Here is a 25,273-nt window from a genome sequence, read left to right on the forward strand (position 1 = left end):
ATGATAGGTAGTGAAATCCAGTTATGGAAACCAGCTATAACGGCTGGGGCATATCGTGAAAACCACATGATACCTCAGTTTTGGGTGGATGATCGTTCATCTATGACAAGGCCAACAGCTGGCTGATCAGCCTTGGTCCTTTGTGGGCTGTCGTGCCAAGGATCAAATTTCTTAATTGTCATAGAGAGATAAGTATATATATATATTTTTTTTTTTCCAGTATAAATTCTAGAGAACTTGTCTGTGAACATGGGACCCTGAATAATGTTTCCAATCGGGTCCCGCAACTCCTAAGACCGGCCCTGATCCCAGCCTATTCTTAACTATTATAAATGATAGATAAAATGAGGGAGAGGTGGACCGTGTTTGTGAAATGAAAGAGATAAAAGGAAATACCAGACTTGGCCTGGCCAGGACCCCCTCCAAACTCCAGTTCCTGTAACATTTCTTAATTGGGGGGGGGGGGGGGGGGAAGTGGTGTGTGAGTCCGTAGTCTCATGTGGTTTTGCTTTTTGTTGTTTGTGTCTGAGAGTGTTGAATTGTCCTGCATAAAGATCTGCATGGCTCTTACCACTGCCGTGTATCTGGAAGAAATGTATTAATCTCAAAAGATATCGTAACTGATATTCATAAACACAGTACCGGTACCAGAACAAATACTGTATTTCATTCAAAATGGTGAAGAAAACGGACGCGAGAGGTCTTTCTCGGGATTCCCCCGTTTCCCTCATCATTACCATCACCATTCCACCAATACTCCACAATCATCCTCACTCTGCGAAGTTCCGAGTCAGACCTCCAGAACAACGGGAAAAAAAAGGATCAAAGTTGTGCACATTTGTTTTTAATAAAAATTATTAATTAAATAACTTTCCTTTTTTCCAGTGATAATTTTAAGCATCGTTGACCTTCCCACTACATTGTTCATGTAGTTCACTACAACTGACGGTTGGTGTCGCTAGGTCTAATCTGCTACTATCAGGTAATCTGTGGTCGCTATAGCTGGCGCTGTTGAAATCGCTGAGGGGAACAAATATGTCGGACGTTATGTCAGCTGTTTGTCAACTATTAAATAATTAAATTAAAAATGGCTGGTGAAATTGATCACTTTAACTCGTACACATTTACCAGACCTACAAAATCAAATAGTAAAGCTAATGTGAGTAGTGAGGTGCATTATCGGTTGATTTTATGGAAGCTAATTCGTTAAGATTTATTTATGGTTTGTTGATCGTCTGCAGGTTTTGGAATGTCGTGTATGTGAAGACGTCTTTGGGCTACAAGGCGATAAAGTTCCACGCCTCTTGTATTGTGGACATACAGTATGTCATGCCTGTTTGCTTCGTCTTCCATTGAGAGATAATGCTGTGCAATGTCCCTTTGACAGGCAGCCTACACCTGTGGGTATGTTGGAAGCTATCAAATTGATCTAAAACTAGCCTACCCTACATTTCCAGGTAGCACTATTTTATTTGTTATTTTCGCCTTCCCGTTGACACCTACAATAGTCTCAGAAATATTATCTGTTGACGTGTCCCGACAAAATAGCTTTTAATTTTCGACATGTAGTTGCGAGTTCTGTATTAGTAACATCGAATAATTTAATATTTTATATACCTTGCATGAATCATACTACCCAGTGTTTTAACTGCTTGTCCACTAGCATGTACGCGTATATTTGTCGGATGAGCATCTTCATGCTTACGAAAATGCACTTTTCAGTGCCAATAATTCTGTGTGCGCAAGGTTGAAACCGTTGCTTGCGAGAGATAGGCTATTTATAAAATTTTGAGAATTTTCTAGGTATGTTTTTGTGTACAATTTACTTTATAGTGGTAAATTTTTATGGTTAAACACTGCCACAAATATCTGTAACCTTTTTCTGTTACCTAGGAAATTCAGGCGTATGGGGACTCAAGAAAAATTTTGCTCTGTTGGAACTGTTGGAAAGACTTCAGTACACCCATGAAAGGGCAACACTTTTCTACACTGCAGATTTATTGGAGAAAGAACGTCAGGTATTATACATAGGCTACAGTCGGCTACTTCACTTTGTCTTTTATTCATTCATTTCATAGTGTTCTGTCCAAGGGCAGATCTTTTACTGCAAACCCAGCATTCTCCAGTCATTCTTATTTTCTGCTTTGATCTTAGTCCTCGCATATGATCCATATAACTTAATGTCGTCTATTATCTGATATCTTCTTCTGCCCCGAACTCTTCTCCCGTTCACCATTCTTTCAGTAGGCAATTTCTTTTAAGCCAGTGATCCAGCCAATTCCTTTTTCTCTTCCTGATCAGTTACAGCATTATTCTTTCTTCATCCACTCTTTCCAACACAGCTTCATTTCTTATTCTGCCTGTCCATTTCACACGCTCCATTTTCCTCCATATCCACATTTCAGGTGCTTCTGGTTGCTTTTCTTCACTAATTTGTGACCCATCCTATATTTTTTGATATCTATAGTGTTGGTGATATGTGTGCATGCGTGTACGTTTGTGTGTGTCGTAGGTCATAGAAAAGAAACCTAAAACATCTTTCAGGCATAAACAAGTGGCAAAAGTCTATTCTTGTTTTATCGTTAGTCCAGGTAAAGATAACATTGGTATGTGTTCTATTATTTTTTCCATTTATGTACAATATCCTAAGTAGGGCCTTTATTTCATATATGTTTATAGTTCGAGTGTCCCTCTGTCTATAGTAATTTATTTGAACCACCACAACCCCCACCACCATCATCCCCACCACCATCACCCTCACCCCTACTCCCACCCCAACTGTCACCTTCCTCTGCACAATCTTCAAATTGTTAGGGTTATTAAATTTTTATAATAACCTCTATTTCTCACTAATTTTCAGTTATAAAAATGTGAGAAATGTTAGTTGTAACAAAAAACCATTACATCTACGAAATTCTGATCAATATTAAGATATATGGATCATATGTGGAGACTGAGAGGAAGGCAGAAAATTAGAAAGATTGAAGAATGGTGGGTTTGCAGTGGGCGGAACACTATGAATGAATGAATGAATGATTACTGCAGCAATTATAAAGAAAAGACTCTAGAAGGTAAACATTTTTTAACAGTTAAAATCATTTGGTTTCTCTCATAATTCATTATACTTACTGTACATAACAGTGACTTAACACAACTGAGTTAGACTAAAAGTGAAGCACTGTTAGTTGTGAATGGTTGATTGAAAAGGAGATGAAAGTAGAGTAGGTTTACAGGCATTCTTGCAGTGACTAAAAGAAGCTACTGTATTGTAGTATTTATAAGTCTCCTCGTGACCACTGCAGGGTTAATATAATTTGACTGATTTTTGTAAGGAAAGTGATTAAGAAACTTATAAAAATGATTTGTTATCTTTTCATTGAAGTTGTTGTGTGGCTGTCCATTCTGCAGAATACTATCAATATCAAGCAAGGCTTACACTGCAGTGATTTGTTTTCAGTTGTCAATCCACTGTGATGAGAATGAGCAGCACATTGCGGTACTGTACTGCACAGTTTGCACGTCTCATCTGTGTGAGGAGTGCTCAGAACTCACGCATGCCACCCGCACACTAGCCAGGCATCGGCGAGTACCTCTCTCAGACAAACCCCGAGAGAAGCCAAAATGCCCATCTCACCCGTCACATGTTGCAGAGTTCACATGCCTGGAGGACGACTGCCAGACTTTGCAGTCAGGACCGGGACCCATCATGTGCTTCATATGCAAGGATTATGGACGACACAAGAACCATAAGGTTAAAATAGCTTCTTGTTGTGGCAAAAATCTCAGTTGCAATCACACAAAACTACTTACAATATGTGATTGGGGAATTGTTTAGAGGAGAAAATGACCATACGATTCCTTGACTGTAAATATAGACATAAAGCTAATTCTGGAAAGCAAGAGTGATATACAGTATAGTAAAAAATATTTTACATCTTGATTACACTACTTTTAACACTATATCACTTCGGTAAACGTATTATTTGTCTTTTTTGTGTTAAATCTTATATTACCTCTTTAACATGTTTCAGCATGCTATTGGCCATCTTCAGAACTGATTGTTGCTGGTCTTGGCGCCTGTTGTTTGTGTTTTCTGTGGGGGTGTGTTTGTGTAGTGTAATGTGGACTCAAAGAGTGTGTGTGTTCTGAAATTGAGTTGTGTGTTGAGAATTTCATATGGATGTGTTTTTGTGTGTCTGTATATTTCGTATTGTTCTAGTGTGTTTAGTTTCTGGCTTTTTGGTTGGATGTGTAGAATTGTCATGTCTGTGTTGATGTCTCTATAGGTGTGGTTATCATTTGTGATGTGTTCTGCATCACAGCTATAACAAAATTACAAAACACTTCCACATATGCAGAACACATCACAAATGCTAACCACACCTATAGAGACATCAACACAGACATGGAAATTCTACACATCCAACCAAAAAGCCAGAAACTAAACACAGTAGAACAATGCGAAATATATAGACACACAAAAACACATCCAAATGAAATTCTCAACACACAACTCAATTTTAGAACACACACACTCTTTGACTCCACATTACACTACACAAACACACCCCCACAGGAAACACAAACAAAAGGCGCCAAGACCAGCAACAACCAGTTCTGAAGATGGCCAATAGCAGGCTGAAACATGTTAACAAGATAATGTAACATTTAACACAAGAAAGACAAATAATACGTTTTCCGAAAAAATATTTTGTTTTCTAAGTTGTTTGTACTTAGTGTACAATTTTTATTTGCTTACATATTTTTATCTGTTATTAAAATCTGAAGTCATTTCACAAGTTACTATTTTTAACTGTACAGGCGTATGTCCATTCATAAAGCAGGATCATATTCTTCACTTTACATTTCGAAAATAGTTTGTGTATGAAACTAGAACCAAACATATCTCCACAACAACCTGAATCATGCCTATTTTTACATTTGACATCTTGAGAATTTTTAAATGCTGAAAAATAAAGAACTGAGAAAATAGCAAGAGAGGGGATGTACCAGTTCCATAAATACAATGTGTATGCCTTTTACAAATATCAGTTGATGAATTTGCTAACACAACTCCTGTTAAACAGCGGTGAATTGATTTCTTCATTTGGGATCCTATTACTCCTTGTTATGCCCATCACTGATCTTAAAAAAAACGCATTTCTGCTGACTGTAGACTACTCTTGTTCTTCGAAGTTAATACCCAGTTTTCACTTTCATATGGCCATTCACTTATGGTCATTGTTTTATAAAATTTTATTTGCACATTCATTCTTGTTTTACCTTTTAAATTTCTATTAATAGTACCATACATATGGTTAAACCTTTCTAATTTATTGCGTATTTCAACCTCGCCGTAATATATGTGGCAGCCAAAAAAATTAAATGTATTAACTTGCTCAATTGGCTGATTGTTCAGTATTATTTTAGACCTGACTTGCCATTTTCCTAAAAAAACCATTAAGCCTACTTCACTTTTTTCCTATTGAAATTTCAAAATTGTAATCTTTTATTAAGCTCATGCAGGCCTTTTGGAGGTTACATTCATTTTCTGAAATAAGGACTTTGTCATCAGCAAAGAGTAAGGTTTTAATAAAAATAATTTTCTTATTAAAATCATCAGAAATAATAAAAAAAATCAGCTGTCATTTCCAAGTGCATACAGCATCATCACTATATAAATTAAACAATATAGAAGACAAACTACAGCCCTGTTTGATTCCTAAGTCAATATTAAGAGTGATACAGTTATATCACATCATTTAATTGAGATTATCAGAAATATGTATCAAGGTTAAAAAATATGCATTAAAATAACAGAAAGGGAAAAATCATTTAACATTTACGAATATGAAAAGAGTAATCTCATTTTAGTTTCCTTTGTGTTGTTATCATATAATCTTTAATCTTTCAGCATGCTTTGGTTGAAACAGAGGCTGAAAATGTACGTGCAACTGTTATAAATGCTGTACAACACATGAGGAAATTTATGGAGGAAATGAGTGAAACAGTACATAAGCTGGGTAAGTAAGTGCAGAATTTATTATGACTTTATTTGTAGTTTTAATACCTCGTCAGTTTCTCTCCAATATAAATTAGACAGAGTGATACTAATGTAAAGGTTAAGGCTGCTAGAACTTCATTCTACAAATATTTTCGGTTTAGCATTTGCTTAATGATAATTCTCTTGTATTTGGCTGTCTCACTTATGACGAGCACCTACTTCAGCTGCCATATCTTTCAAGATAGATTCAAGTTGCTCTTTTTAGAATTATATAAGAACCAAGAAGAGATTGCATCATGCATTCCCAATTTGAAAATTGTACCCAGAATATATATATATATATATATATATATATGTATATATATAATTAATATATATATATATATATATATATTAATTTACAATGTAAAGCTGCAGTTAGTGTTAGGAACTCTTTTGTGCATAATATTATATTAATAAAGTTTTAATGTACCTTAATGGGATGGGAGTTCCACCAGAAAGTATAAATAGGAAAGTCACAGAAGATAACCTAGCAGGAAGAAAACCGCTGGAAAGACCACATATGAGATAGTTAATATAATATAGAGAAAACATTTGCAAACAGTAAACATAATTGATTGGAAAAGTGTTTGTTTGGATAGAGTAATCTGGCATAATAGGCTACTGTTCTGCAGCGAAAAAACTTTGTTGGGTATAGAATTAATAAGAGCAGTTGAACTCCTTACTTGAACTTCACAACATTGGTTGGTGGTCTTGTCTAATTATGTGTAATCCGAGCATGTGTGTATTCGTCAGATGGTTTCTACCCACATACTACTCCCAATGTTGTCTCTCGTGATATGTAAAATTTTGTAGATTGTTACTTTCCAACAGGTTTCGCCATGGTCTAGTGATTAGAATCCTGGACTTATAATCCTGTGGATCCGGGTTCGATCTCCAGCATACCCCTGATTTGTAATTTGTGTTGGTGAAGCCCGTGGTCCAGGAACATTTCAGCAGGTTGCATGCAACCAATCTGAAGGTGTTCTTAAGTGATTGTAGGTCATTCTGTGTAATTCTAGAAACAAATGTAAATATCGAAATTTCTGTATAATCTTCCCACAGGCTAAGATACAACTTTACATGAGAACTATTATCTGTAACTCAAGAGAAACATAGATTTTACATTTGGATATTAGCCCATATGACATCTGAGTCGGCCTGGGTGGCGCAGTCGGTAGAGTGCTGGCCTTCTGTGCTGGGGTTGCGGATTCGATCTCTGCCCAGGTCAATGGCATTTAAATGTGCTTAAATGTGACAGACTCATGTCAGTAGATTTACTGACATGTAAAAGAACTCCTGCGGGACAAAATTCCGGCACACTTGTGATGCTCGGCAGTTGCGATCATTGTTAAATGAAACATAATTTAATTTAATGACATCTCTGGCAATTTCATTTTTGAATTGTCATACAAAAGGGTTCCTAGACTTTCCTATCAAGGTAATGTACTTCTCAAATGCTACGTGGAGCTGTTCGGCTTTGCTTTATACTCATTTGGTAGCTCTGTCCCAAGTACATATATGGCCATAAGTGCACTGTCTTCTTCTTTCTATATAAGGGTGTAAACTGCTACTAATGCACTTAAGCACAAATAGCCCATTGTGCATTCCATGCATCCTGAAATTTTTTGGGAGACATTATGTTTTTCCCGATAAATTGATGCCTGATTTGGCTTAGACCTGAACCATGGATAAATATATAATAGGATGCGAAACTTAATGAGTTTCCCGTAACACATACTGGAGGTGCTGTTATAGAAATTGATCTTGCTGCCATCTATTTTTGGGAGAGGCGTTATTACAAATAGCAGCACACAAAGTAGCGAAAAGAGTAATTACTCCATGCATTTAGCAGCGCAACTGGTGACGAAAATGTTAAACTGTGCAGAAAGTATTCCCTCCCACCCTCATCGATATTCAAAACTAACCCAATTTAAAATAAAACATTTACAGTTTTATTCCTCACAGCATATTCTACTGAAAATTATTACCGGAGCCAACAGGAAGATAAAAGAGACGATGTGTTTTGAACTACCCGATTAAAATATAACCAGACAGAGACAAAAAATAAAGCAAAAGGTTAGATAATTGGGATTGTATTCTTTGGGTATTTATTGTACAGCACAATGGAAAAGTCTGCAAGAACTACGTAGATAGTTCAATTTATTATATTACTATTACTTTACAATACATTCAACACTATTTTTACAACGTCCATAAACATCACTGTTTAACATACACTGCTTATACACACACATATCACTTTATGTTCACTTATTACTAAGTTTCAGTTCGCCATCTTCTCTCCTCGACTCTCCCATACAATATCTCGAACGAATAAATAGAGAACTCTCAGTAATGTACCCAACACGTAGTTCTAATGTTCACCACCTACTATGTCGGGCGCTGATCACCTTATTTCAGAGCACCAAATCCAGATGGTGCTGACCGCAGTTTCGCATCCTATTATATATTTATCCATGCCTGAACAATCCAGTAAAATGTGTGGTGATGTCTCAACATTCATCCCACATTTCATACAAGTTGAGTCATCAGTGAGATCCAATATATGTAAATGCTTGTTCAGATGGCAGTGTCTAGTTAGAAGTTGGGTTACCCATTATAAGGTTCTCCTTTCCAAAGCCAGGAGTTGTTTAGTTACATTAGGCTATGTTGTCCAATGTGGAGTTTGGCCTGTCAGATGTTTGGTGTAGATCCCCAGGCTCCTAGTAAACCCTTCATCAGGTTCTCCTTTAGAGCCTGTTTGATTATAATAAGTGTGATGTACATAGGACCCTATCTGAGATCCCTAATTTGGTACACAACGCATATGACTTCAGTCTTTTAGAACATTCCCTTACTTTGTCAAGACCAACACAGATGCAGGCATGTTCTGTCAATTTTATCAACTCCCACTCTTTTCACTGTGGAGTACAGCAGATGTCTATAAATCCAAGGGGAATTTTTCTAGCCACGTATTTTGCCAGACATTGACTCTCTCATATGTAGTATTTTAATAAATGCATTTTGTGCACAGAACAAGTTGTGCAGAGGCTGGAGGGCACAGCTGGAGGTGAGGGAGGGACAGCAGATCTTGCCCGTGCACGTGTGCAGACATACTTCCAGCAACTGCGCGAGACACTACAGTTGCAAGAAGCTGCTGCCATGACAGCAGTGGACACCCATATCAGGGAGCGGTTGTGTTCTCTGCGGCAGTTGCAAGAGGACCTCGCTACCTCTCTGTCTCAGGTGAAGATATCATATCGTCATAATACACAATCACCATCATCATTACTGCAGCAATAATTAATTCTGTCTTCCCAGTTCCATGGGATCCTTGTGGTACATACAGTGTTCAAATTGAAGATGGGGAAGCCAGGGAATTTACCCCTCTTCTGACTTTTTTTTTTCCTACTTCTGCATTCCTGTGTTCATTCCCAACCAGGGAAATAAAATTCCCCTCTCTGAATATATGTTTTAATATTACTAGTACCACACTGAACTGTATAGTGATATAGTTTTCTTGAAGTTGCATTTCCAAAGACTTAGTTTTATTTTCTGTGCAGCATCAAAAGATTTTCCCATCTAGAGTGAATTTGCTATAGTGAGCTTATTTTGAATGTCACTTGTAAATATCACCTGGATTTCAACATTTAAAAAAGAAATAAATGTATTCTTCAATGTAAAAATAGTCACTGTTTAATTTAACCTTATAACTTCTTTACTGTGTACTAGACTTCGGACAATGAAAAATATCACTTCGAAACTAATCAGCTAGGTAATGTCCTAAAACGTTAACATAGTAAAGAAGTTGTAAAGTTAATCAGTGATTATATAAGTGTTAAAAGTGTATGTAGAACAATAAAATAAAAATAGTCCAAACATTATAGAGACTGTTTATTGTTTTTATAAACACTTGTTAGTATTGTTTTCATAATACGACTTTCTAATTGATTTGTGAATTATTTAGTATTTAACCATAAGCTAGGATAGAAAGAGTTATTGTGATATCACAAATCCAAAATACCATGTCAGGTGTCACAGTAATTAAAATGGACATTAACAGCAGCAACAATAAAAATAACGATAATAATACATACCTTTATAACAGTGAACTTATAAGATCGAATACTTAAAAACAAATAAAAATTTAGTATGTCAATGAGAATTTCCCTCCCCCTCCCCCTCCTCCTCTACATTTTTATCTATTCGAACACTGGGTATATGTTCTATGAAGCAGGTAACCACAGAAATCACTGAAGTTGACGCTGTTGCCTGAGTATTTGTTATGACACTACAGCAAAGTTGTCTATAGCAATGTCAATAGTTTTTCATTGTGGAGGGCTTTGATGTACTGCTGTTCAGGTGGCAGGTGTGTGCGTGCAGTGTGAGCAGACTATCCAGCAGGATGATACGCGTGTACTGACGGCAGCCAGAGAGATCAAGGAGGCACTCAGCTCCATCGAGAAGCAGCAACAGCAGTACTCTGAACTCAGCCCTGAGCAGTTGCAGCCAGACCCCAGCATTCCCATCACTTTCACCAAGGTACCTAATCTATAATCTATCCGCTTAACAACTTTGCCATGAACACTATTACGTTTTGGCTCACTACATGGCTTCTCAGTTGAAGGATTTACAGCAAAAGGAGGCAGCTCCATTTTTTTTTTGTCGTTTTTAAGTTGTATATCATATTGTGTTCAGAAAAATATGCTCTTTCGTTTGATGCAAAAATGCAGAAGCTCCGAGCATTAGTGTTTAGATATTCTTTTGCTCAACAGATGGAACTGACTTCTCCTTGCCCCAAATCTAAGAATGGGAACATTGTACATGTTGACGTTTTTAATTTTTTAACTTATTTCATATTATCTTACATCAAGATTGAAGCTTTAAATAAAGAGTTACACTTTTTTTTTTAGGGTGTGGGAGGTGAGACTAAGACAAAGGCAGAAAATAGGAATGACTGGAGAATGCTGGGTTTGCAGTAAAAGATCTGCCTTTGGGCAGAACACTATGAAATGAATGAATAACGGAATGTCAGATGACCAAAGGTCGGATAATCGAGACTCTACTATAACTCACTTTCTTGTCACATACACTCAACAATGTTGAATTATACCATCTGCAAAGATAAAAGTACATGCCACCATCCAGTACTCAACTTGACAGCAGGCTGAGTGGATCCTGGAGCTGTTCTGAAAGTCTTGGCAACAGAAATCCCTTCACCATCCGGAATTGAACCCAGAACATTTCAGTTCATGGCCAATTGCTCTACCAGCTGAGACCGCCATACTTTTTGCTAATCCAGTCTAAACAAACTTTCTGCTGAAGTAATGTTTTATTTTCAACTAACCTCAAGTCTCGTACCTTACTTTAACCATCTTCTCCCAATCTTAAGACATGGACTGAATTAACATATGCTTCATACTGTTCTATACTTATTTTCAGGACAACCGTGTTCACATAGGACCCAAAATTGAGATGCGAGTTGTCACTTTGGGGTTGGATGGTGCAGGCAAAACATCTATACTGTTCAAACTGAAGCAGAACGAGTTCATGACCATGATTCCAACTATTGGCTTCAATGTGGAGACAGTGGAGTACAAGAACCTCAAGTTCACCATCTGGGATGTCGGAGGACAGCACAAGCTGCGTCCCTTATGGAAACATTATTATCTGAATACTCAGGTAAGTATATGATGGATGACATTCTTATTTGGTGATTCAAGGCATGGACTTTGTGGGGCATAGAATAATGTAAAATATGTTCAAGGTGGTGCACAAGCAGTTTTAAAGCTTAACGTATTAGTAAATAATTTTAATAAAAGAATACCCACAAACAGAACTAATGTGATGGAATTTGCTGGTATTGAGCCCTTAGGGAAAAAGTAATACAACATTATTCCAATCTGTCATGTGATTTATTTTAAGTATGTAGAACTTGAAGTCTTTCACTTACGTAATTGGTATAGATGTAGTAGGTTCAGGAACATTGTGTAACTCAAAATCAGGAATAATCAATGTTGTTGTTGTTTTCTAATGCCAGGCGTTTGACAATAAAGTCATTTGACCTCTTGCACTCCAATATTTTTCAAAGATTATTATCATGGTCAGCCACAGGAATAACCAATTTTACAGTACATTCATAGTTACAGAACTCAATGAAAATATCATGTGGATAGAATGAACCATCTCAGATTTCCCAAATTAATCTTATATACACCAAGAGGTCGTCGACTCCCTGGAAGACTAGGAGGAGATGGCTAGAAACCGTAATGAACCAGTGAGATCCAATACTTGCACGTCGATGATGACCAGGAATAGCACAGGATATCTTCTGCAAGTTTAGACATGAGGTTAAGAAGGAACGTGGGATAGGTTGAGGGAAAGAAACGAGAGAGTGTACTTAATTTATGTTTGCAAGGAAACTAGTCATAATTATGTGAAAATGGATGACCTTACACAACATGTTGGGTAGGAAAGTAAGATTGACATCTATTGCAGGCTGTGGTGTTTGTGATAGACTCAAGCAATCATGATCGACTTGCAGAAGCTCACAGTGAGCTCGCCAAACTGATGTCTGAGAAGGAGCTCAAGGATGCATCACTGTTAATTCTGGCAAACAAACAGGTAAGTATCAATAGAATAACAGGACAGTGTTCAAAATATGACTATATTCACACAGCAATTTGTGATATAATTATGATGCAACTTTCAAATATTGTAATGCTACAAGGCTTTATTTTGAAATTTTCATAATTCTTGATACCGGTAAAGTGATATTGTGGTGTGAAACTTTAATGCTTCTTTCTCTGCTCTGTAGTGTCCTTAGTCCTCTTCAGAATTTTCTGTCGTCTGTTCTGTGCTTTTTTCACCACCTTTCATGCCTTCTCTTGCAAACTACCTACTTCTTGGTCTTCTACCACCTGCTTTACTATGCAGCGAGTTTTTAGAGATTATTTCATTAGCTGTTAATATCATCGTTTGAGAGTTCTCAAATCTTACACTGCCTGTTCTTAAGTGTCTCTTCCAGTTCTTGGCCACTGCAGATTTCCGTGGATGTTCTGGTATGAGTTTTCTATTATTAAGTGAAGCAGCCCATCTTTTGTTGTTTTGTGTCTGTAAATATTGGTTAAATGAAATTATTCGTCGTTTTATAATAAATTGATAGATTTAAATGCATACTTGAGTTTTAGCAATATATTAGAATCTTTTTTTGCTAAAAAGTCAGCAGTTACATTCGCTGGAATGCCACAAATAGAAGGAATCCATTGAAAAACTACTTGTTTGTTTGTTTCTATAGCTGGATCACAAACTAATTAATATCCTTCATTAAGGTTGAATTTGAATTTTTAGTTAGGGCCTGAATGGCTACTTTGGAATCCGAAGAATAACAGTTTTTTGGAATGTTTCAGTTCTGAAGAGAAGATTTTACGGAGCATTCTGTATTGCGAAGATTTCACCTTCAAAGTTAGTAGTTTCCGACTCCGCTGAACAATAAAATGAGAACAAAGAACATGTTGCGACAGCCCCTGCACCTATTTAAATGTCTGTCAGCAATCCATCTGTATAAATTTGATGCCATTCTTATTATGAGTAGTTTTGGTGAATAGTATCTAATGCTAAAGATCTCAATACAATGGGATTTTCATCTGCTTTATTCTGTATGCTCACATTATATACTGTAAATTTGCGAAACAGGACTCAGTTTTACTTCCCTTCCAAAAGAAATTCCATTAAAATTATTTTTGTTGAATTGCTATAAATAGTCATCATCATCATCATCCTTCACGAATTAGGCCTCTGTAGACCTGTTTCGGCCCCATCTAGCAGTCTTGTTAAAGGTCTTCCTGGTCGACACAATGTCCTCTAGGTTTATACTGCATCATAATTTTTGGGATTCTTGAATTTTCCATTCTTCTTACATGATCTACCCAATTGAATTTGTATATGCTGATTTTTTCTTCTACTGACTCTACTTCTAATTGTTCTAAAATTTCTTCATTCCTTTTTCGGTCTAAAAGAGTATATCCTGCTGTCCTCCTGAAAAATTTCATTTCCGTTGCTTTGATTCTGTTCATGTATTTTTTCTTTAATGTCCAAATCTCGCTTCCGTATAAAAGGGAGGGTAATGCTAGTGTATTATATATTTTTATTCTTGTAGATTTTTGTACTAATTTAGCTTTTAATGTATTGTTTATTATTCCTAGAATTTGTGTAAATTTGGTAATTTTCTTGTTCACATCTTTTTCATTTTGATAAGATATTTCACAACCCAGATAATTGAAATTTTGCACTTGTTCGAGGCATTGGTTATAACTATAAATAGTTCCTAATATAATTCATGGAAGATTTATAATTTTCGTTTTTCTGCATCCTGACACTCATCATCAAGCATTATGATGGTTGTTTTTTCCACTAAACCGCACTTTCTCCACAGCATAATCTGGAGCATTTGTTCAGGCTATCTTTTGTCTCTTCTGTATTCAATTCCAGTAGCTTTTGAGCAGTCAAATGTTACGTCACAAAGCTTCCGGTCTATACTCAGAAAACTATACGTGATTGACTTTGTTCTAGTCTGCTAGATGGTGTAAAATTTGAATGAAATTCCATTTAGTTTTAGTGTAATGTGTAATTTATTTTACTGCCATGAAAACTGTTTTGGCTATCAGAGAAAATAAAAATGTTCTTACTTGGATAATTCGACCAAAAAATTTGCAGCACATATTAAATTTACTGGTAAGGATTTCATCTTGATAAACAGTCCTACATATTTTATAAAGTTTATGTTTTTTATGTTCAGGACATCCCAGGCTGTGCAACAATAGAAGAACTGACGGAACAGTTCACACTGTACAAGCTGTGTTGTGGCAGAAGCTGGCACATCCAGGCTTGTGATGCACAGAGTGGTACAGGGCTGCATGATGGATTGGACTGGCTATCGAGACAACTGGTTGCAGCAGGCGTGTACGATATCAGTTAGATGACGTTGGTAAGACCCCACTTGGCCTCATCACTGGAATAGTGTGAATGTGTCTAATGCCGCTGTCTAATTCATTTCTACGTTTTCTTGCAGGTGAGTGAAGGAGTAGTAAACCACAACAATTATATACCCCTACCTGTTGATTCAACATTTCTAATCATTCTGACATACCACATCTCACATTACATAGCGAGCCTTAGCAGTTGATACAACATTAAATAACCTATAAATCATCGTAACATGTCAATTAGCATAGGAAATGCGGAAAACTAATAAATATTTTAATTCTGGAACTCAGAGTACCAGTAAAATCGACTGTTATTGCCTTCTGTATCTGGATTAGAGCTGTTTTGGGATTGACAGTTGAGTGATTAACCATAACCAATACGAATAATGTCACATAAGAAGAGAAAATTAACTTTATAAAGAAAAAATCACACACACACATTCACTTTGTTCCAGAAATCCCTTACGGTTTTTGCTCATTAATACAGTAACTTAAAAACTCTTGAAGATAGGAATGTGCGGTTTTTTTGTTTTTTTTGGATAGCAATCGTCAACTCAAAAGCTGCTTTGCTCTTCACCTTAACATGGGTTTCTTCAGTTGCACACAGAACATCTGGGTGGTAGTCAAGTTCTCTCCATGTGTTTTGTAACATGTCTGCAGGAACACTCTATATTGCAACTCTGATTTGTCGCTTCATTTCTTAAATGTTAGACACTTCACTTGTGTATGCACACTATCCAGTGACATAATGTTAGGGGAGCAAGAAGACCAAAGATATGGGTCCATCATGGCCAATACACCTACCATTGAAATGCAGATTCAAATTGTCATCAATGCTTTGGACCCAGTAGCAAGGTGCACAGTTTTGCTGAAAAATGATCTTTTTTTTGCAAATGTGCCACTTTTGAAGACATAACATCTTTTAATGTGTCAAGATCCCTTAATGAACGTCTGGAAATAAAAATTTGTTGTTAATAGCTATATCTCATAATATATGACTGCACACCAGTCAGTCTTCTGGCTTGTGCTAGCATCTGCCAAAGGTATGTTGACACAGCAGTCAATGAGTGGAACGCCAGCAAAATGAAAGCTCTCATCTCGGAACACAGTCTCTGGTATTCTTACTTTGCTTTTCATCATTAGGATCATTGTAAGGCAAGATGACTGTTGTCGTTAGAGTGACATACTACACAGCCTTTTAACAGCTTAAAAGGTGTCCCGAGTATAGTACTGATATAGTAGGATTTTTCAAAGGATCCCCAGTCGGTCTCTTTTGTTGCTAGAAGAACTTAGCCGCACGGTCCACCCCAGTCATTGAGGGATGCGTGCGGAAATTTCTAAGCGCACAGTTGTCATATTTTACATTGACTTCGCCACGTGGGTATGAAACAATCGTATATGTATTTCTATACAACAAATTGTACTTTCATTCAATCAATCACGAATTAATGAATGGTTAATTTTGAGTTACTGTGTGTATAAAGATTCGTTATAGAACCATTGTACTAATATATTTCCATACTTAGCCTATATCAATAATAATAATAATAATAATAATAATAATAATAATAATAATAATAAAAGAAACACTGAAAGAATATTATCAATTTGTGTTTCGTGTCTAAATCCTCAGCGAAATCTGAAATATTATGTAATAAAATATGACATTTTGCTTCTCTTACCTCTATTTGTCGTCACTCTCTCTCTCTCTCTCTCTCTCTCTCTCTCTGTTCCGTTTTAATTGCATATTGAACACAGGAGGACCAATTATGAGGACCGATTGTTGCAGCTCCATCACGCAGAAGTTGACACACTAGACTCAAGTTGGGGTAATATTGTTTTTCCTAACATAAGACTTCAGCTGATGCCAGATCATTTCCAAAGGTCGACCTGGTTGGCGCAGTTGGTATAGCGCTGGCCTTCTATGCCTGAGGTTGCGGGTTTGTTCCCAGGCTTTGTCGATGGCGTTTGTGTGCTTAAATGCGACAGGCTCATGTTAGTAGATTTATTGGAATGTAAAAGAACTCCTGCGGGATAAAATTCCGCCACACCGGCAAAGCTGATATAACCTTGGCAGTTCCGAGTGTCGTTAAATAAAATATAACATTTAACATTTACAAAGGATTTAGAACACTGTGATACGGAAGAAGTTGTAACATGTGTCCATATGAGGCTGCGAGCTCCTCCACTGCAGGTTTCTTACTGCATGGCTGATTTGATTTCTTGCAACATAACTCCCTTGATGGGTATGGGGTGGGGAGGGTTATATTATTGTGCCTAATAAAGTTAATTATGTCTTTAAAATTGCTGTTCATCTATCATTGCTATCTTGGGGTTGTAAAAAAGCTAAGTAATTTACAGTATACTCCACGAAATAATAATAATAATAATAATAATATTAATAATAATAATAATAATAATAATAAAATTACAGAAGACTTTCAAACAGCGACAAAAACACTTGTGAATTGTTTGAACATGTTAAGAAAGACTGTAGTTAGTGTTAGCATTCAGGGGAGAATTGGCAACATTTATGTTTGCCTCAGAACGCGGAAACAGAGATTACCTCATCCCCCGAGTGGGCAGAAAAGGTTGGGGGGACCGTCTTACTTCAAAAGGCAACCGCTCAACTTGCGGTAGCCTCTGTCTTTAACTGGGGATCTAAAGAACGATCCTACTATATCTGAGTAGGTGCCTTAGACAGTAAATAATACAACGAGAACGTTCTCTCTATGTTAGTTGTCCTGTTATAAAATTCCATTGTGTTTATTTCACATTCTGATTTTTGAAGTTCCACCAGGATAAACTCTACACGCCATCACTAGTAGCAATCCAATGGCTACATTAAAAAAAATAATTTAAGGAAATATTGAAAATGTCATGAGAATTTCTGTATATTGTGTAAGCAGTTGATGCTTACTTGTATTCAGTTCATTGTTCATAAAATCCCAATGGATATCACGACAGTAAGCAATTTGCTCCCACCCAACTGTCAATCCTGAGTAAGTTTTCGGTCCTACTGTAGCTGTTGAAAGGAGAGTAACTTTTGTTTGCTTACAAGACTGCTTGCTCTGAAATGTTGGACCTCCACTACACTACTGTTGCAGCGAAGTCGATTTATGTTAAATCTGTGTCAGTATTTAAAATCTTGGTACATGATTTAGGTCGTTTTGTGTAAATGCAGTTATGGTTTAATTCATAATTCTGTGGCTTGAAGCAAAAAGTCCGTAATTAAACAAGGTTTTATCTTCATTTGTCAAATTTTCCATTTCGTTATAAATTTAGACTAACCCTTTATACATAATATATAGAGTGATCTGCCAGTAGCACAACAATATCTTTTTTTTAATACTAAGAAATAAAAGAAGTTATTTAGAGACAATGAGATGATAATGTGGCAATAATTAATTAGTTGGATGTTAATAGCAGTGAAAACTTGAAAAATATATCTCTATCAACCAAAATTTCACTGCATCTTAGTTCCTGATGTGTTACTTATATTCATAATCTTCGATAGCCTAGAGCAGTGGTCATCAGCACTAGCTGAAATGGATAAAGGGTAATGAGTGTATTGTGATATGCACCATCAAGCAGAAGGGAGAGGCAGAAAGCAAACCCGCCAGGAGCCACAGATGCACGCTAGTACAATGTCTTATCCATGGGTAAGAGACTCTAGCCCGAGGGTACACTGTGCTGATGACCGCTGGCCTAGAGGTTACCGTTTTTACCATAGATTCGAAGTTTGAATGTTTAAATTTAAGTGAATCACCCTGAATAATGTGTAATCCTCAATTGTTGAAGCTTAGTCAACTATTTTTTTTTTCAAGTTAAAGTACAGAATCTTTCATAAGTAATGAGTCTGTCGAAAAATCAACTATTTTGGATAATATTTTGAAATGATGTTCATTCTCATGAGAAAGAACTCTTCCTGGTACCGTACAGTCAATTTGGAAATAAACATCCCTTCCCCCACAGCCAGAGGAAGCTACTTATCCACTTAAAATGACCTGGAGCATGGCGTTCTATATGCCAAGGACTTAAAATGACCTGGAGCATTGCCTTCTATACGCCAAGGACTTAAAATAATCTTCTATACGCCAAGAACTTGAAATAACCTGGAGCATGGCATTCTATATGCCAAGGACTTAAAATGACCTGGAGCATGGCCTTCTATACGCCAAGGATTTAAAATTACCTGGAGCATGGCCTTCCTATACGCCAAGGATAATGGCACACGGCCATGCCTATATACATTGTTGTGATAGACTGGAATGAGAAAATGCTACACAGCTCACCATGAAGAGTCCATGAAGAGTTGATACGTCGCTTATATTTATGCATTCAGCACAACGGAAAGACATTTTGAAAATTACACCATAATTTGTCAACAATTGAAACTGTTTTTACATTTATGTGTTTTAATAAAGATTTAAAGCACTAACCATTCTTTCGTTTAATAGTTCTGGCAGCGAGGGGGGGGGGGTTTCCAAATCTGCTGTACAGCATCAGGAAGGGTTCTTTCCCATGAGGATGAACATCATTTCAAAAAATTATCCAAAATAGTTAATTTTTCGATAAACCTGTTACTTATGAAAGACCCTGTATAATGTCCATTTAAATTTCTTAATTTTTACTTGACATACTTTCGTACTCAGTTTGATCAGTTTGTAGGTTCAAATTGGGCATGTAAAAATCCATTAGCGTGAATTTATTATTAAGAATATATGTGAAACCAGGGATCCAAGTTGTTAATCTACAACACTTACAGGTCTCTGACTGGGAGCGCTTGGACTTGGCATTCAATCACTCATCTAATGCAATATACATAGACTACACGTTTAAAAATTGAAAATGAACAAACTCTACAAAATTTTGCAATTCACCAAGTTTGTATAGTAAAGAAACAATAATTGTTGAAGTTGCATAACAGTGATCTATTCACTGCACAACCATGGCATTTTTAAACCTCACGAGAATTTATTCGAAAACTGTGAAATAACACTTATAATGGAGTAATGGCATTGAATGGCAGGAGAAACTGAAATATTCGAGAGCAAACCTATCCATGGATATTTCATTACGTATTTCGCAATGCTGCTAGAAATTTAGCGCTATGATTGCACAGCAAGTGAATAATTCTGTCATACCTTAAACTGATAGCAGTAAAGGAAATGTCTTAAATCCAGTGAAACAAGTCACTTAGGAAGAAGTTTCAAAATCTGTTAGTGACAAGGGTTTGGGCCTGCATTTCATTTTGAATCTTTCCTTATAAGCATATTGTTGGTTACAGATTTCCTTGCATTAAGCCACAGAATTTATTTTGTTTGTATATATTTATAGCATTGTTTTGTTAAATAATATGTGATTTAAAAAAGTCAAATCAGTTGTTCTTATTAACCTGAATCATTAGATTGTTATTCCATCATAAAGTTCCATCTCATCCCGTCCTGAATTCGTATCTTCTCACATAACTTCTGTCATCATCATGAACAGGTATACAATGTAAATACATATTCCTGTACCCAAAGTTTATTCCATTTTTATTTTCTTCCACCATTCTGTTCCGTTTTCCCAGTCCTTTTCTTCTAAACCTTTTTCTCTCATCTATCCAAGTGCTTCTGGGATGGCTTCTTTTTCTTCTTCCAGGCTATACCCAGTCTAGAATCTTTCTTGTTAGCTGCTGATCTGACATTCATGGAACATGCCCATACCATTCTGAACTGCTTATATTTCACAAAATCTAAAATTGAATTTTGACCTTTCATTTCTCTTCTAATTGTCTTATTTATATTTTTTTTCCATTTAGAATGTCTTGTGGAACATCTTGAATAGTCCATTTCTATACTAAGCAGTTTCAAAATCATATTTCTATTCAACTACGATATTCCTGCTCTATATGTTAAAGTATTTCGAATAAATGATTTATAAATTTGCAATTTGATATCTTTTTCCATATTCGAATCTTAATATTGTATGGAGTATCATTATTCTCCAAGAATTGGGTCCTTTGGCACTTTCAAGTCTTCTTGTGAAGCCTATGCATCAATATTATGCATTGTTTACAGTGACGCGACACGACAGAATGACACATTATTACATAAATTACGGCCCAATAGGAAATCAGAATTTCATAATGTCGAAAGTTGAAATTCAGTTAACTTTTATCTTTCACCGCACGTTACCAGAATGCCTATGTTTTGTTTATGATGGCATTGTCTGCAACAAAATTGAATACTTTTTCAGAGGGGATGTTGATAAAATGATTAAAGGATACCCTGAATTATACAGAATGAACCGTAAGTAATGTCATTAATTTATAAGGGGTTATTTTTCGAGATATTTCAAACAAAAGAAATTAATACAATTTTGTTATTTTTGCTTCCTTTTCGAGAAAAAAAAGTTATTTTATGTTAAACATTTCATTGCGTGCTCTGGGAAAGTCATTGAATGTATCTCCAATATGCTTAATCAATTTAAGAGAGCAGTGTATTATGAAAATAAATTATTGAAAGAATTTTAGTTTTGTCCTTTAAATATCTAGAACAAATGTCTTTTTGTTCTGAAAAGGAATTTTAAAATGTTACATTGTTGTTATCTAATGCTGGGCTTTGGCAATGAAGCCATTAGCGCTCTTAGAAATATTGGAGAGCAAAAATGTTACATTTGTTAGGATCAAATGTATGCATACACTGCTCTCCTAAACGTAGAGAGAACATTGAGGATCCCCTGCAGCCAGGTACCTGAAAGGGAGATAGAACTATTGGGGAAACTGTACTAACGTAAAAGTTATGCTAGGATGCTTTGCTGGATGCCTCCCGCATTGAATGTTTTTATATATGAGGGCCAGTGATATGCAGGCAATCATCAAATTGCGAAGGTGTTATTCGCATATAGGCATAGTTATAAGATTGTGTATCCTTTAAGCTCATATTCGGAATCAAAGTATGATAATCTCAAAATTATTGACTCTCCTTGAAGATAGGATGAACTCACCAACAGCAAATGTCTATTTTACAATCTTCTATGTTGATTTCTTCTTCTCCAACATTGTTTCATTTGAAGTTTCCTAATCAATACAAACTAGCGATTCAAGTCGCGAAATTGTGAACACCAGTTCGTGACTCAATACTGTGATGTGTCATTGTAAATTTAGCATTAGAAATTCACAAATATAATTGTCATTTGATAAGCACGACACAAAATTACTGGAAAGTTTGACGTATTTTCCGACATAGTTGGAATTATTACATATTTTCATAAAAGTTACTTTGGAAGTGCAGACCTTAACTATTTGTTTCTTAAGTTCTGCTGTAGATGTCAGTGTGGTGCACAGGTAGGACTTCTGTTGTGCCATGAGAAATGGGGCAACTGCATTGCTAAATATATTTCCTCATTCTGCTCCCATGGGAAAAAAAAAAAAAAAAAAAAAAAAAAAAAAAAAAAAAAAAACTTAAAATATATGAAAAGTAACATGCACTCACTCATGTGACACACACATGAACTATATCAGAAACAAACAGGTTGCTGCTGCATATTTAATATCAGTTGAGGTTTTTGTACTATTGCTATTATTATTAAAAACTAGCTGTACCCGTGCGCTCCGCTGCACTTATTAGAAATAAACATAAAGTAATTACATAATTAAAATAGAACATTGGGTCCAGGGAACATTCGTCTTTGATAGAAGGATAAATAGTTTAATATGCTACTTAATTTAAATTGTATTTAAATAATTAAAATGCTATCATTCTGGACCAGAGACCACTCATTTGGTGCAAATATAATTTGTTTAACATTTTTCTAAATTAGTCTTGAATGCATCCTTTAATAAATCACTCCAAATTAATATAGTTGATTGTGTAAAAATGTAAGAATTCACGATCTCCTATGCACTACTGCGCTAGAATGAATAAATTTTTCTTCCTATTAAAAAAATTTAATATTTTGCACATAGCAGTTACCGAACGACACTATAATCTGAGGCGGTGGTGGAAATGTATTGTATTGTTATTTTAAAACTCTTGTATATCCTTAAATATCAGTCCTATCAAAATTTTGCCTGGAGTAAAACTTATCGAAAATCATTTTTAAAGAAACTTTTGTTATGTAACATTTTTTCACAAAAACCAATAATAAGCGAGATATTTCGGTTTATTTAATTCAGGCCCCCTTATAAATAAAGTATTTTGAATGCTATATAGCCTAAAATTTAAGTTACAACGAACTTAATTTATATTCCAATTTTCATCGAAATCCGTTCAGCCATTATCGCGTGAAAAGGTAACAAACAGACAGACAGACTTAAATATCAGTCCTATCAAAATTTTTCCTGGAATAAAACTTATCGGAAATCGTTTTTAAAGCAACTTTTGTTATGTAACATTTTTCACAAAAATCAATAAGCGAGATATTTCGGTTTATTTAATTCAGGCCCCTTTACAACCCCTCTTTTAAATAAAGTATTTTGAATGCCATATAGTCTAAAATCTAAGTTACAACGAACTTAATTTATGTTCCAATTTTCATCGAAATCCATCAAGCCATTATCGCATGAAAAGGTAAACATCCAGACAGACATACAAACAAAAATTTCAAAAAAGCGATTTTCGGTTTCAGGATGATTAATTATACATGTTAACACCAATTATTTTTGGAAAATCGAAAACTACCGGAAAAATTTTGCTTACCTACAGATTTATTATTAGTATAGTTGATATCCCCAACTAAATTCCCATCTCCTGCATTTCATCTCTCGTAGCTTGACAAGACGTTTACTTCAGTATTTAGCCTGAATGTATACCTTTTAACGATTTCTTTCATACAGTAGAATCCCGCCAATTCAAAATTTTGGGTAATCTGAACCAAAATAATGTTCTCAAATTTGTAAATTTAAGAGAAGTAAAGAAAGAAATACTCTTATTTGGCTTCACTACGATTTTTAAGACATCAAGAACCAATAATGTCTTTAAGAAATGAAATTACAGTAATCATAAGAAAAACTTGTTTTTTGGCTGCCTAGAGATCAGTTCATTACAAATATCAACTCATTTGTTCTTTGACTTTATAAGTTTTCTTTGACATAGAGATGTGAATTAGTATTATGAGGCACTATTACACTAGGACATCATGAATATACAGTGAAACCTCGATAATACATGCCCGTTTGTTATGCTATCCTGCATTATACGTTCTTTTCGTCTGGTCCCTTGACAGCCCTATATAAAACCATGTAAAATCCACTGCATAATACATTCATCATCAATTTTAATACACTCTTTCATCTGTTAAAAATTCTAAAATATCGTACTTTTTTATGGATACTGAGAAAATTTTCATGGACTTCTACATTTACTGCTAGCACCCGCATATTAAAGAATTTGTAGGAGTCTTTGGTGAATACAATAGAATGCGACTCTTTGAGTATCTGTACCTGCAAGACTACTGTATTCAGAACCTGTCCTTGCTGGCAGTTTTAAATCGCACTGCCAGTGATGACTAGATGAAGAGGAAGTGGAAACTGTAGATATTCCAAATCCTTCCCACAGTGTCTGTGATTCATAGATAACTCGTTTCTAGTAGTTAAATTACTGATGTCACTTCCGATTTAAATCATGTGGAAAATAAAATTATTCATAGTACTGCATTAAGTGCAAGATAGAAAACAATGTGACTTTTTTAATAAAGGGGCACTTTAATCAATAAAACAGTGTATTTGTTCTGACATTTTCTGAAAGGAAAGAAAATGAAATGCCTTTTATTCTGCATAATTACATTATTTAATCCTTAAATTTCTTCAACAAATGTTTATGCTCATTTATACCTTTGTAAAAAAAAAAAAAAAAAAAAAAAACTCTTGCTAATACACAGTCCCTTGAAGAGCGTCACAGAGGTTTCACTGTACTTGTGTTTTAATAACGATTTTAGGTAATCCGAAAATGTTATTTAAAGTGAACAGATCATGCTCTCTATTAGTTTGGATTATCAAAGGTCTATTATATTTCACTTTTTTTTTTTTTTTTCACAGGCATATTTCTGAAAAGCATTCTTTTCCCAGAACATTTTTTTGTTGCAGTAGCATATTTTTCTTTCCAGTTCAGTGATCATTAAAAACAGATGATGTGGTACTGAAAAGTTCCTGCGCTAACAATTTTACTGATGCAATGCAGGATACAATTTGTCATATTATTGAACACTGGGCTGAGTGAAAATTTTTAAACATTGAGTTCAGAAGGAAATATTTTTT

At 35.6% G+C, this 25,273-nt stretch overlaps 1 protein-coding gene across 1 annotated transcript; it reads left to right on the top strand.

Moving 5' to 3' along the window:
* Nucleotides 1-1,005: 1,005 nt before the first annotated feature.
* Nucleotides 1,006-20,410, top strand: LOC138714963 (E3 ubiquitin-protein ligase TRIM23-like). Its single transcript, XM_069847286.1, has 11 exons — nt 1,006-1,159; nt 1,242-1,404; nt 1,894-2,018; nt 3,458-3,751; nt 5,915-6,023; nt 9,081-9,292; nt 10,409-10,588; nt 11,489-11,728; nt 12,545-12,670; nt 14,844-15,032; nt 15,117-20,410. The coding sequence occupies exons 1-10, from the start codon at nt 1,088-1,090 to the stop codon at nt 15,021-15,023; spliced, it is 1,701 nt and encodes a 566-aa protein (XP_069703387.1). The 5' UTR covers nt 1,006-1,087; the 3' UTR covers nt 15,024-15,032; nt 15,117-20,410.
* Nucleotides 20,411-25,273: the final 4,863 nt, after the last annotated feature.

Source organism: Periplaneta americana, chromosome 15 (genome assembly GCF_040183065.1).
Source record: "Periplaneta americana isolate PAMFEO1 chromosome 15, P.americana_PAMFEO1_priV1, whole genome shotgun sequence".
Classification (NCBI taxonomy): Eukaryota; Metazoa; Arthropoda; class Insecta; order Blattodea; family Blattidae; genus Periplaneta; species Periplaneta americana.